General features: G+C 29.9%; 1 protein-coding gene across 1 annotated transcript in view; it reads left to right on the top strand.

Moving 5' to 3' along the window:
- The window catches only part of LOC107446858 (patched domain-containing protein 3), a 58,876-nt gene extending 44,070 nt beyond the window's left edge, over positions 1-14,806 (top strand). The window contains exons 2-3 of the mRNA XM_016061632.3: positions 1,329-1,661; positions 11,906-14,806. Coding sequence (XP_015917118.1) covers positions 1,329-1,661; positions 11,906-13,941 — 2,369 coding nt within the window. The 3' untranslated portion in view covers positions 13,942-14,806. The remainder of the gene's footprint in view (positions 1-1,328; positions 1,662-11,905) is intronic.
- Positions 14,807-15,041: the final 235 nt, after the last annotated feature.

Below are 15,041 nucleotides of genomic sequence, written 5' to 3' on the forward strand. Positions count from 1 at the left end.
CTGTCAGATAATAAACTTCTCAAAAGTTGAAGAAATTTGGAGCGGGTACCAAAAGCTCCGTTTCGCGGAAGTGACCCAATATTTTAACGAAAAATTATATTTAATTGGTAATTTTGACTTTTTAAATTTAGAAGATTATAATTTTTTTTGTAATACTCCGTTTAAAGGAGAGCCGGATATAATTTAAAAATCAGACATTTTTTTACTTAAAAAGAATAACATTGTTCTCTTTAAAATGGTACAAAAATTACCGATTTTAATCTAAAAATGCAAATAAAACCTAGTTTTGTTTTTTCTACTCCTTGAACTTGAATTGATGATGAAACTGATAATGCTTTTTTTTTCCTTCATAACCAGTTTTTTCAATTTTACAACTAAAGATAAATGATTAGATGACTCCTAAAAAAATATAACACAATGAAATTTAGAATGTTTTACATACTTTATTTAAATTTCAATAAATGAAAAAATTTAATTTTTGATACATAACTTTTTTTAATATATTAAATATGCACTTTTAACTTTTTTTTTAAATGCACATCGAAGAAACCCTATCGATATGGAGGATTTTTATTAAAATTAAATCACAAATACCTAATATTGATATTTTCGGTTGAATCAAAAAATAAAGACTTTTTCTCTTTTTTAAGATTTTAATCTCTTTTAAGATTTTAAATTTTAGATTAAAATATCTAAGATTTTCAAGCAAACTTCGAGAATCATTGATAGGAGCAATAAATTAATTTCATTTTTGAAGCAGTTTGAAAAAGTATCAAGTAGGCTATATTGAAAATTTATAAAATTTCTCTACGTACACAATCGTAAATTTAGGAATTAAGTGACACAGCACCAACAGACTAATAGGATCTCATCACAGAAAGACAGATGAAAAATTTTATTTTTTTAGGCAGTATTTCTGATTGATCTTCGTTAATTCTGATCTTCTGCAATGTCCTTAATATAACACTCTCGCGAATAAAATACCATTAAAACTAAAAAAAAAAAAAAAAAAAAAATTAAAGAAAAAAGAAACTCTAAATTATTGTGTAACCTGCAAAAATAAGACACTGCTCATAAAAAGTTTGCTTTTAATTTTTCATTTCTCCTTCACTTAGAACTCTTTCAGATCTCCGTTGCCAACACGAGAAAAGAAACTTAATCGATTATACCACGTATCGAACCACGTATAAATAGTACAGAGCAATTCGAAAATGTGGTTTGCAATTATAATGCCTCAAGCCTTTCATATAATATAGATATATAATTTATGATAAAAATATAATTTTTATAATATTGCATGATTTATAATTTACAATCTTATTTTACAGGCATCGGTATGGACGACTCATTTGTATTATTGGCATCTTGGCGAAGAACAGATCCAAAGCTGAGCGTGGTTGACCGTCTTGGCGAAACTTATGCCGAAGCTGCAGTATCTGTTACCATCACATCTCTGACGAACTTCATTAGTTTCTGGATTGGTGCTATAACTCCGTTCCCTTCAGTTCGAATCTTTTGCATCTACACCGCTACAGCAGTCCTCTTCACCTACATCTATCAGCTCACCTTTTTTGGAGGATGTATGGCTATATCTGGCATTGCAGAAGAAAGAAGCCTGCATGCCATGTTTTGTGTGCCAACTATGCCAAAATCTCTAGCAAGTAAGTTTAAATGTTTAATTATTGAATTTTAATATCAAATTAAAAATTAAGGGATTGCGATAATTGGATACCTGCAATGGACGTCATGCTTGGGTATATCGTGGTATTTGTTAATGCTACGTTTCAGCAGCTAATCTGGTTCAACACACACGAGTGACGTCACTTGCAGGTATCCAATTAAATCTGATCCGAAAATTGATTCAGTGTGATTAAAAAAAAACTAAGCCTAATAGCTGTAACGTTTACACTTCTCAAGTTGCAAATATCCAATCCATGTCATTCATTAAAAGTAAAGCATGACCACAATAGCCCTTTGGGGCCAGGGGATAATGGTGGTTAATGCTTCATAATTTTGTGACCAGATGCATGATAACAATATGACTAGTATTGCGCACCAACCACCTTAATTTTTCATATGAGCTGCAACCTTTCTATTTGAAGCTTTGTTGGTTTCAAGTCTCAACCGAGGATCGAACCCCAGCACTTTAAAATGGCAGCTTATCGACTTACTCACCATGCGATTGCGGCTCTAATTGCTTCTAATAAAATTTTCATATTTACGGATGAAAAGTTACCTCAGAGACATTTGACAATTGCTTATATCAAACATTCGTATACAAGGTGTTCTGTAATATCCGCCCTTCATACATTTTTTTAGAATTTTGGATTTTTGAATATTTCTGTATTTATAATAGAGATTTTGAAATAGTATTTATGAGGGGAAAATAACGAAAATCTTGAACGAAAAGCGATTATAGAGAACAAGATTTGAGTTTTAATATTTTTAAAAATAACGGATCTAATATTTTTGTACACAATGTTAAAATGAATGAAAAATACTGTTTTACACATCTTATACGCAAAAATAAAGAAATAAAACAGGACAATAACAAAATGAGTAGTAACAAACAACAAAACGAGAACAATAATAAATAGAACGCGAGAGAGGAAGATATAAAATATAAGTTTTGCTAATAAGAACAGTTTTGAATCTTTTGCCCAACTATGTTGCTTGTTTCATTACTTGAAAATGAAGTGGTGACATTTTTCATACCTTTAAACCTTTCAAACCGTAACTTTTTAAAATAAGCAATTAAGATTGTGAAAAATACAAGGGAGGGGGGCAATTAATTTCCCGGACTGCTCTAATAACTCCTGAAAATATGCTAATTACATAACCATTTAATGTCTTTCAAAATAAAGTCCCGAAATACTCTTCTGTATTAAACTTCAAAACTTTCAAGTTCTTATTTCGAAACGCTTTCTAATTCTGACGATCTTAATGACTTCGTCATTCTTAAATCTTCTTTCTTCAGCAAATTGATTAGTTTTGAAGAAGCATATTGCGAAAGGCGAAGGTAATTTTGAAGCAGATTAAATGAATATGCTATTCACATAATATTTTTAAGAGTTATTAAATCAGTCCTTAAAATTAATGGTCACGAATAAAATTTTTGAGCAAATATTTAGCAATACGATTGCTTTAGTTCCCTTCTAATTCAAGCTCTATAATCTTTTATACGGGTTCAGCGCTTGAGTTCAATTTGAAATTTCGAAGCCATTTTCGTTTTCTGAAATCACCTGCCTTGGGAAATGAGGGCATTTGCATTTTTTTTCTCGATCGCTTATCTAGGAATAATCTTTCATAGCATTTTTTATGTTAGAAAAAGAGAAGAAAAAAAACTTATGCATTATTCTTAGGCAGTATAATATATCCTGGATTTATAGAGGTACAGAAAATTTTACCGAATATAGGCAATTTTTTTTTCATTGAAAAAATATACATAGTTCTATGAATGCACATTTACCTCTCATATAACTCGAAAATTTGTAATCTTTTATACTCTGTGGATAACAAATAAAAGATAATAATAAAAAAATTTCGTATCATACTTTGTTTATTTAGTTAGCCCGAATTATGGATATAATGATGCATAAATAAACTCAATATAATTACGTTGTGCACATAATTACTGATAATGATGTAAAATTGTGTGTTAACTATTACAGATAACCTTTGCACGCTTTCTAAAATTTATTCAAATAGAGGTGTTATTAATTGATTCTATATTACTTAAACTCCATTCTTTTGAACCAAAATTTATTTCTAAATTTATCCTTAAACTCTGTCGAACCCATTATTCCTTTACAGTTCAAAACAGTTTTCTATTTCACAATTAAAACTTTTAATTTGCATCTAAAGACTATTTTAATTTGCTTCTAAACAATACTTCAATTTGTTTCTAAAAACTATTTTAATTTGTTTCTAAAGACTATTCTAATTTGTTTCTAAAGACTATTCTAATTTGTTTCTGAAGACTATTCTAATTTGTTTCTGAAGACTATTCTAGTTTGTTTCTAAAGACTATTCTAATTTGTTTCTAAAGACTATTCTAATTTGTTTCTAGAAACTATTTTAATATGTTTCTAAAGACTATTCTAATTTGTTTCTAGAAACTATTTTAATTTGTTTCAAAAGACTATTCTAGTTTGTTTCTAAAGACTATTCTAATTTGTTCCTAAAGACTATTTTAATTTTCTTCTAAAGACTATTTTAAATTTCCTTATAAAAACTATTTTAATTTGTTTCTAAACACTACTTCAATTTGTTTCTAGAAACTATTTTAATTTGTTTCTTAAGACTATTCTAGTTTGTTTCTAAAGACTATTCTAATTTGTTTCTAAAGACTGTTCTAATTTGTTTCTAAAGACTAGTCTAATTTGTTTCTAAATAATTTGTTTCTAAAGACTAGTCTAATTTGTTTCTAAAGACTAGTCTAATTTGTTTCTAAAGACTATTCTAATTTGCTGCTAAAGACTATTCTAATTTGCTGCTAAAGACTATTCTAATTTGCTGCTAAAGACTATTCTAATTTGCTTCTAAAGACTATTCTAATTTGTTTCTAAAGACTATTTTAATTTGTTTCTTTCTATTGATCGATACCTAAATTTAATTACAATGGTTCAATTTTTAAATGAATCTGTTTTTATGATACTTTGATGATACCCGATCTTTAACTAAACAGAGACTTGTTTCTGTTGTTTCAAATCATATTGAGATCATATAAATTTATAAATGGATTACAAGCTACTTGGATCAAAAAAGGTAAGAAATGTTCCTTTATTTTTTTTTTAAACCTAAAACTTTTGTATACTTTTAAAAATTTTGACATAAGAAATTATTTAAACCCTAAATCTTAAAACCTCATGATACCGATGAATTGTTCAAAGTTATGAACAAACAGAATGATCAAATATCTTTTACGAAACAGAACTAATTTTTTGTAAAATTCTTATTTTTATTTTAAATTTTTTACTGTGGTGCTGATGAGATTGTGAACACATTATTATTTAAAAACAGTTTGATTTTAGTTCTCTTATTCGTGGAGCTCCAATCCTATTTGCGTCATAATTTAAAAAAGTGATGCTTTTATTTTCCACTTTAATTTAAATATTTTGGCTTTATTCTAAATCATCCAAAGTTGATTAAGAATTAAAAAAAATAGAGTTAACAGAAATCAAAAATTTGACCAATAATGCAAGATAGCGAAAGTGCACCCTATTTCGATAGTCGATAAATTAGACTCAACCCAAGAACTTCCGGATCCCGCCTTAGCACGGATCAAATTAGTAGTCCAACGTTACAAACATAAACTCCGCAGTGGAGGAAAAATAAGAAAGATGTCACTGCGTTCGGGTTACTAAGCTGCGCAGAGGGGGAAATTACGAAAGATTGCATTATGCTTGGGCTACTAAAGGGCCAAATTTCGTGTCTATGATAACCCGTGCTGAGGCTTTCTCTCTTCTAGGTGTATTGCTCGACGCCGCTTAAGGTTTTAAACAAGGAAAACCGCGGCTCGTCATGGCACACGTTTGCCCCAGGAGATTAGGGTTAATTAGGGTAAAATAATTTAAAATTTGTTTGTAAATTTTTTAAATAAATTACAAAATTGATAGAACAATAAGCAGTGATTAAAACATTTTTCATTAAAAGAAAAAATGTCCAACTATCGAAATATCCAGTTTTTATGGAAAAACTGGATATCTGGTGTAAAATTAAAATTTAAGCAAATTTCAAAAATTTTTGTTCCTAGAGCTATTGTTTCGATTTTTACTGCATCCGAATTGATAGCGAACAAAATCTGTGTTCCTAATTTCTTTAATTTAAAAATTAGATTAAAAATTATTTTTTTCAAATACATCGCGTAACATTAATTCCCTCTGATCAAATAATAAAACCAGGTTAAATGTCTAGACAAACAACAAATAATCACGTCTTTTCTTTTAAATATTAGTTTGACATGTTTATTATCATTGAAAAAATTAAATGCTGTTTTTCCGTGATAATGTGCAAGCTATTGGATATTCTAACACAAAATATCACGCACAGTACTTTTAATCATAATAAGCTGAACCTGATTTTTTTTTTTTTTTGAACAAACAAATTGAAATGTTTTTGGGTGGATTAATTTTTTTTCTTTTCTGGATGTTAATGTTGGGAGATAATGGACTATTAAAGTCCATTTTATTTAAAGTCTTAATACATTCAGAATCACACAAAACTCCCATAAACACATTTCTTTACTTTTCTAAGAGTGCTAATTATTAAGTTATCGAAAAACGCTTCCTTACGTTTTCATCTCAAACGGGTAGTCACGTGATTATTTACAAACTGACGTCACCTGTGCTCATCTGCCGTTTGCTTACAATCCGTTTGCTTACAATTACTGTCATGAAAGCCATCGTGTTCTATCTTTTGTTTGAATTTTCGTAATTTAATCCAACTGTTTTAGATTGCAAATAAGCATATCAGAATTAAGGTATGAATAACCAATTATGCTCTTGTGCAGCCTAATGATATAACGTATTTTTAAATTATCATTAAATTTCAATGGTATCCACTGAAACATTGTTAATAGACGAAATTCTTTAGCTATGAGTATTTGAGAATTTTTAGCTCTATAAAAAGGCGTAAAATGAATTATGGATATTACTTATTTATATGACACTTTATAAATAAAAAGTAATTTTCTTTCTTTTTCTAACAATATTAATTTTAAAGATTTCAGTTTCTTTTCTCGATGATTTATTTTTGTTATAAAATTCCTGTTTTGAGTTAGAAATGCTGAATTAGTTTTTTTATTTTATTTAGCATAGTTTAAAATTTTAAAAATGCATAAGAACTAAAATTGTTTTTCTTTTATATATATATATTTATTCCTGCTTTAATTTCATGCAGAAGATTATTTTCAGCATAATAGAAACCTTTTAAAAAAGTTGTGATCTCAGCAAAACTTTTAATAACTCGGGTAGAAAATAAAATTTATTAATAATAAATTTTGTTTCAAGTTAAAAGAAGTAAAAGAAATTAATATATTCTAGTAAATTTTTTTATTTCATTTTTATTGCATTAATCTGCATTATAATAGAATTGAAATCAAGCACATAGATTTATTTAGTTCCATATTAAAAAATCAAGAATTAAATTTTATAAACAATTTTGAGCCGTAGCAAAGTTCTACTTGCCCAAAAAATAATAAAAAATGTTGAGAATAGAAATAAACATTACTGTTTATTTAATTTATTAAATAATATAAAAAAAGTATAAAATTATTTTCCTTTGGCATGAGAATTTTTCAAATTCTCCAGTTCTAGAGAAACAGAAACGTCAATCTTAATAATTTGCTGAAATTGTAAGTCTAAATTAAATAATGAGGGAAATTTGGAGCATAATCCCATGATTATGACGATGATGATAAACAGTTACGTTTTAACTAGATTCTGGAAAGCGCTGATTTTTTTTCTCGGTGATACCAAATGCCTAATCTGTTATTCCCCCCCCCCCATTTATTTTATTTTATTTCATTTAAAATGTAATACATTTATTTTACTATTTTAGAATTCCAATTTGCAACCATTAACATACAATTTACAGAAATAAGCAGATAAATTAACAATAATCATATTTTGTAAGTGGTATATTTCAGAAAGAAGAATTAAACGTTATAAATAAAAATAATTTCTAAGCATAGCAAAATTTCTATTCACGAGAATAATAATTTTGAGATTAGATGTGAGCAGTATTGTTTATTTAAATATTTCATGCATGTTTAAAAAAAAGAAAGGGAAAAGAAAGTGTGTTAGTAAGTATTTACATTAAAAAAATTCTTCAGCTGTTACTTAGCAATTTGCTGAAATTATATGGCAAAATTAAATTACATCTCATGAATTTTTGAACATTTGCAAATAAATTGTATCGATGATGGATAAATATTTTTCAAAAGACTCTATTTAAGAAAACACTGATTCGTTTTAATGCAATTCCCAATACTTAAATCGAAAACCCTAAATGTATAATCTACCACTGATTTTAATTTATTAGGTTGCAATTAAACATTATTTTAACTTAAAAATTCGTTTAAAAAGTCTTTTGTACAATCACACCTCTGATTTCAATCGAAAAAAATTGTTGATTTGTTGCGAAAATCTGTATTATTTCTCCCGCCTATTTTAAGTGATAAACTGGCTAAAGTTTTAAAAATCGGTTTTCCATTCTCAAAAGCGTACATTTAATTCACAAAGTTTAATAAATAGTACTCATGGAACTATCATACGATATAAGTAATATAGAAACTAAAAGAGCATTGAACATATGGATGAGTTGTTTCCATTCAGTTTTAGAACTTTTTATCTCTTCAGACCCTCATGAAATGGTTTGACTGAAGAAATACTTTTCCTTTCTTCAAATTAAATTTATTAAGTTAATTAACAACAATTAAAAGTTAATTAAATTTATTAACAACATTTATTTTGGGTTTTAAAATTGACTGGAATGTCGCCGGGCCTTTTTTCAAACAGCGCAGTATAATTTGGATCTGAAAGTTGCCAAACTCCTATATATTCAGACAATCTCTGTTCATTGTGTGTAGTTTTTCTTACAGGCAATTCAAATTTGAATTCTTTATAAGGAGAATAAAAAAAAAGTTATGAAGGCTATTTTTAATGCATTATTTTAAAATATGAGATTTTAAATTTAAAACGAAACACTGAATGTTTGTACCCGTTTAGATTAGTTGTTTAATTATGGTTACAGGGAGTTATTTAGTTCTGGTACATTTCTATTTGGAACAGTTTAATTCTGGTATTGGTTACTGTTTTTGGTAATTTGATTTTAGCAATTATCTAATTTGTGTTTGGAGCAGTTTTTTTAATTTTCGTACATTGTTAATTGCTTAAATATTGCATTTTTAGAAATTGTTTGACTGTGGAACATTTGTGTTAGAACTTGTGACGCTAAATTTTACATTAAATCAATCCACCATCGTTACGGAGCAAGCAAAATTCATTTTCTAATTGCATCTGTAACATTTTTTTTATCAGTTCAATTTTCTGCATTCTTTTGAGCAATAAATCTATTTTTAAACACACGTCCTGTCAAAAAGTGTCCAAAGCGTTGAGAAAAATTAGGAGTTAAAAAAAGAAAAAGAAAAGGATCAAAATGATCACAATGAATTCTTCAGCTAAACGCTCCACTTTAAAACTAATCACGAGGAAAAAGGAAAGTGTTTTCGTTGCTCGAAGCGGTCCACTTCAACTAAAAGATTTTTTTTTTCTGGGTCACAGGGTCTGGGAGAAAGTGGAATTATTTAATGTCTAACTACTCCGTACCCTCAAGCTGGACTCCCCGTTTCTAAATACCATCTCCTCATCCCCCATCACTTCATTTCGTTTCTACTTCCTCCAATGCCAGATTCCAAAACCAAATGAGGAAGTTATTTGATTTGAAGAATACGCTTTGGAAAAAAGCCATATGGATGCAGGTTAATCAAGTTGGAATTCAAGATAGATATTTTTATCTGCAATTGCAATCTTCTTTCGCTTCTTTTTAAAATTAAAATTTTAAAATGCTTATTGAATGCGATGGCATAGTTTACTTTCAATTAGTATTTACTTCCGTTAAAAAAAAATTTAGTACTTAGTAATTTTGATTCAAAACCAGAAATTTTAAGTCTCCCATTGCTTTCATCCATGAGCTTTAGTTTAAGTAAATATTTTCAAAATAACCAAGACTTTGTTTTAGATCATTTTTGTTAAAAAAGTTATTTTAGTTTACTTGTAAAAAAAAATTTAAAAACTTTTTTTGGTAAGCTAGTTTTTAACTGTTTTTTTTTGGCAAAAAAAGTAGATATACTGCTTTATTTGTTTCTTCAAACATGTAAAAAAATGCATTTAAAATAATAAAACAATACATGAGACAAGAAACTAATTTGGAACTAAATGGTATTTCACAACTATAATTAATTAACAATCAAAGTTTTAAGTTTATGTTTGCATGCGTTGTTTATAAGAAAAAAAGAGGAATACTAGGTTTGTTATTCAAATGGTGAAAAATATTTATTAGGGGCAAAAACTTCATTGATAAAGCATCGATGACGAACTTTTTTTTTACTTTCTATAATTTATCTAAAATTTCTTAAAGTTCTGAATTTTTTATAGTCGTTTAACATAAGCACTGCCATTATATATATGCAAACAATTCTGTGAAATATCGCAAAAATTAGTATAATTTAATTTTCTTTAGAGTAACATTTTAAGAAATGGATACTATAATACTTTGCGTGCAGGATTACAATCATAATAATCATAGTAATGACTTGGAATAACTTTTATTAGTCAATCAAATATACTTTTTTTAAAACCATACCGGCTCAAAAGAGATTAAAAAATAAAAAGCTCTTTTTAAATTACAAAAATAAATTTTTTGAATTTTTATATAAAAAAAATTACATATTCATTAGAGTAATTCATTATTTTAAGAGCTAGATTGAATCAAAGCATCATGCTGGACTCAAACTAGATCTCATTTTTAACAATTCATATTTCAAGTTGCATAGCGTAAATATAATTTGCCTCTCCAAATAATTTTACATAAAGTTCTTCAGTACGTCAGTATGCTTGACTGAATTTTGTCATATATTTAAATTATTTTCATAGTTGAATTAACTTTTAATAAGCGTAGATTGTTTCTAATATAAATTTTTCAAAAATATAATTTAATCCAAGCTAAGAGTTTGCAAAAATTGGCTATTAAATGAAAAGGACCTATCGATATTAATCCACCCACCCATTAGGTTTGGGGGAAAAAGTGGCTAATAAGTCATAAATTTACCGCCCACTGCCAACTAACTGAAAATTTAAAATTTTCTCTACTCTAGACTCATTAAAGCTTATGTTTTAAAAGTGAAACTAAATTTTCCCCTCAAGTTTATTATTATCTATAGAGGATTAATACTTTAGATTCTGTAGTAAGTTTTATAATTATTTTAATGAATAAAGCACATTTGTTTAGTTATGTATTAAGTACCTAATTTACGAAAACTTAGATCCTGTTCGGATTTTGAGGAAATTGGCTCCCCCAAGTTATTAGTTACTTTTAAAAAATTTCATGAAAAGAACTAAAATAGTTTTCAGTGGGCTCAAATACCTTGATTCCTATTAACTTAAGATTAGAATGTTTTTCTAGTCATTTGCTTCTATAACACAAAATTGCATTAGTTTTATATAAAAAATCCTCTAAATAGTGCCCCCCCCCAGAAAAAAAAGACTTAGAATATTTCTTACCTTATGACTCGGATTATATGCATAATTTGTACAATCCAAGTTATAACTTGTTTATAGCTTTAACTTCACTGTTTGGATGAATAGGTTGTTTTAACGATCGATCACAGCGAGCAAATGAGGGAACTGTTAACAAAATCTATTTTTTCTAAGTACAATGCAGAAAAAAAAAACTCCACTCTGAATACCTTTCGATCTAATGAGGGGATCTTAACGTTACTTTCTTTGAATAAACATAACTTTTTCTACGAATTTGGATTTTTGACCTCCAAAATATAGAGGGTAGCCGCAATTTGGAAAATATGATCAAAATAGTCTGGTCAGAGAGGGTGAAAAGATATGTTTATATAGAGGTAAGTTTTTTGTGTCTGATTTTGTAACTTAAAATATCGTTCACATTAATTAGCATATGGTTACCTCCTCAAACCATTAAGATTGAGTCCTAAAACATAAAGATCTGATTATTAGGTCAAAAATTATTCAGAGTGGTCTGTTGTACTGCACGTTGTATTGTACGCGTGTACCTCATTGCATGTGTAAAGCTATATATTTCATGTATGTATGTTGAGCTATGATTCAAATTCAAAATTCCTATAAGATAAATGACATAAAATTTTTATTTTCAGAGGGCAAGAGCTGGTGCTACAGAGTTTTTTGTACTGGAGGAAAAAACGACGATGATCCTGACAATCCTATGGACAACCAGGAGCACAGCTTAATGGTTTTCTTCAGAGACTACATGGGAGTCTTCCTCAGTAAACCATGGGTAAAAGCTTCAGTGGTCCTGTGTTTCATGATGTACCTTGCTGTTGGAATATGGGGATGCCTTCAAGTACGTGAAGGACTAGAACGATACAAGCTATCCAGGAGCGATTCCTATTCTGTCACCTTCTACGAAAGAGAAGATAAATACTTTAGGAAATATGCTTACAGGATTCAGGTGGTGGTCAACGCAACATTAGATTATTCCAATGAAACAGTACAGACACAGATAGAAAGCATGCTGCAAAAGTTCGAATCCAGTCCCTATGTTTCAGGTCCTGATTTGACAGAATCGTGGCTTAGAGCTTTTAACCGCTTTACAAACGATACTCGCACTTCTTTCATTTTGCAGTCTTACAACAAATCGGATTCAGCTGATTTTATAAAGATTTTAGATGTGTTTTTCAACTACCCCCTATTTCAAAACTTCAGGCACGATGTTCTTTTTAATGAGGATAAAAGTAAAATTGTTGCCACGAGGTATGTAATTCAAGCCTACAATATTATTGATGCCAACAAAGAGAAAGACATGGTATTGGAGCTCAGGAAGATAGCTGATACGCAACCATTTTCTGTTAATGTGTTTCAGCAGTATTTCATCTACTTTGATCAGTTTATTCTAGTTAGAGATACTTCTATACAGTCAATCTGTGTTGCTGTTGCTGTCATGATATTTATATCATTGCTGTTTATTCCAAGTTTGCATTGTGCTGTATTTGTTGCGTTCTCTATAATATCAATTGAAGTTGGAGTTATTGGATATATGACTTTATGGGGCGTCAATCTGGATTCAATATCTATGATAAATCTAATTATGTGCATCGGGTTTTCGGTGGATTATTCAGCTCATATTTCTTATGCTTACTTTTCTTCAGAGAAAAAGACGCCAAATGATGGTATCAGAGCAGCTTTACATTCTCTTGGTGTGCCCATCTTTCAAGGTAGCATTTCGACTATTTTAGGGGTCATCGCATTAATATTTGCTCCATCTTACATATTTCTAACCTTCTTCAAAACTGTGTTTTTAGTCATTTTGTTTGGAGCCCTGCATGGAATTTTACTGCTTCCTGTACTTTTATCCCTTTCCGATTCGTGTTTCAATTCAAAAGTATGTTCCATCTGTCGTCATTTCTCGCACAGCTGTATTTGCAATCCACTACATTCTCCAGAAAAAGCTCCAATCCCAAGCTTGCCGATTGCAGACTTTACTCAGTACGGTGTTGTTCAACCCCCTCGATTAATGTCTGCAAACGGATTTTTAGCACCGGAAACAAGATTTGTTCCCCCTTTGAAAGTGAAAGATGTAGATGACAACAGCAGTAAAGGCTCGAAGCTTGGCGACCTTTGGCAAGAAAATGGTGATAAAGATTTGGGTATAGGCACTAGTGGTGAAAGTAGTGATGGTAGTTGGAAATGCCCCCATGAGGACAGAGAAAGATCCCCCGTTCATTCGCCACACAATTTGCCACCAGTTGTTACCAATTCAGCCAATTTGGCGCGTCGGCCCCAGGAACATGATAATCCTGCTTTTTCTATTGAAGAAGAGGTTCATCCTGCTCATCCTCATCACAACCGTCGCCAACAAGAAAGGCAACCAAGCAAAACCAGAAGTTCTTCGTGTTCTTTTCCACGTGATCGAATGCGCAGTTACATTGATGACGTGGCAATAAATAGATCAGCAGTGCCTTGTCCTGCGCACGAGCATTCCGCGCAGGGAAGAACTTCCAGAGAAAACCCAAATTATTTTTTTCACGGTCCTCCAAGACGACCCATCAGCGGAGGACATTTAAATAGAATCGAAGACTGGGTTCAAGATCCAAGGGAACGGCCCAGACGATCACGTGACAGAACCACCGGACGCGATGGTGAGCCAGACAAAATGTTTACCGTTAGATTATGACAATCGGACAACGTAGGACAATTTTCTACATTGACAAAACACAAATAAGGCATGGTAAATTATTTGTAATGTACAAAAGGGAAATTCCCGGCCATGTTTTCAATGACGAGAGCTTTCATGGGACCAGCTAATATTTCTGGTAGTTTATGAAACAGAAGAAAAGTCTACCTCCATAAGCTCAAAATTTGCTTGAATTTTCTTCTTTTGATTGATTGGTTACTTTGAAAACAAAGTTTTTAATCACGTTATCGAAGCGTAACCTTTCAACCATGTTCGGCCCGTGAGAAAAAGCTGATTTTAAAGATCAAAATGTTCTTTAACTTTCTAACACATAAAATAATGATATACATTGGAAATTGGAGTGAATTTCAAGGGCAAATATCTCTCAGAAGGATATCTGAATAGGTGCTACGTTAACAAATCTTTATGCAAATAATCATTCCAAGAAAGACACTACATCTGAAGAGTGCCTTTCGGCAAGTCATGTTGGTGTTGAAGTCGATTGAATGCACTAATTTTATGCTTTAATCCAATTTCCGAAACAAAGTATAAAATTTTTTCCTTGTAAAGCTTTTATTGCAGCTCAAATTTCTTTAGTAATAGTTTTTTTCTACCATTCAATGACTTTTCCAATTTTCGAGTCATATTTGAGTGAACTGCACTGCTTGTAAATAGATCATAAATACTCAATCTTGCCACTTGTAAACTATTTTCAAGTAACATTTTTCGAACTAGATAATCCATTTTTGGAAAAAAGTCAATTATCAACAAAAAAATCAGTATGGTGCAGGATTTTGAGTGAATGTAACGTTTGATGTAAGTACTTTTTGTACAGTTGTGTATTAAAAAAATTTTTTTTAAACAATTTATGACTCCGACTTTTTAATTATTAAGTTTGTTCTATTATTTTAAAAGTATATTACCGCATGTCCGAATAAAAAAAGTGACAATACAGTGACGTTTATAGAGATAAAAGACGTAACAGCATCAACAAAGGAAAACTTTGTGATACTTAGAAAAAAATTTGAAAAATGCTCCGCTGTTCAGGGAAATTTTTACACCAGAAAAATACTAGGTCGAATGAAATCAAATATGGCTAC

Source organism: Parasteatoda tepidariorum, chromosome 10 (genome assembly GCF_043381705.1).
Source record: "Parasteatoda tepidariorum isolate YZ-2023 chromosome 10, CAS_Ptep_4.0, whole genome shotgun sequence".
Lineage (NCBI taxonomy): Eukaryota > Metazoa > Arthropoda > Arachnida > Araneae > Theridiidae > Parasteatoda > Parasteatoda tepidariorum.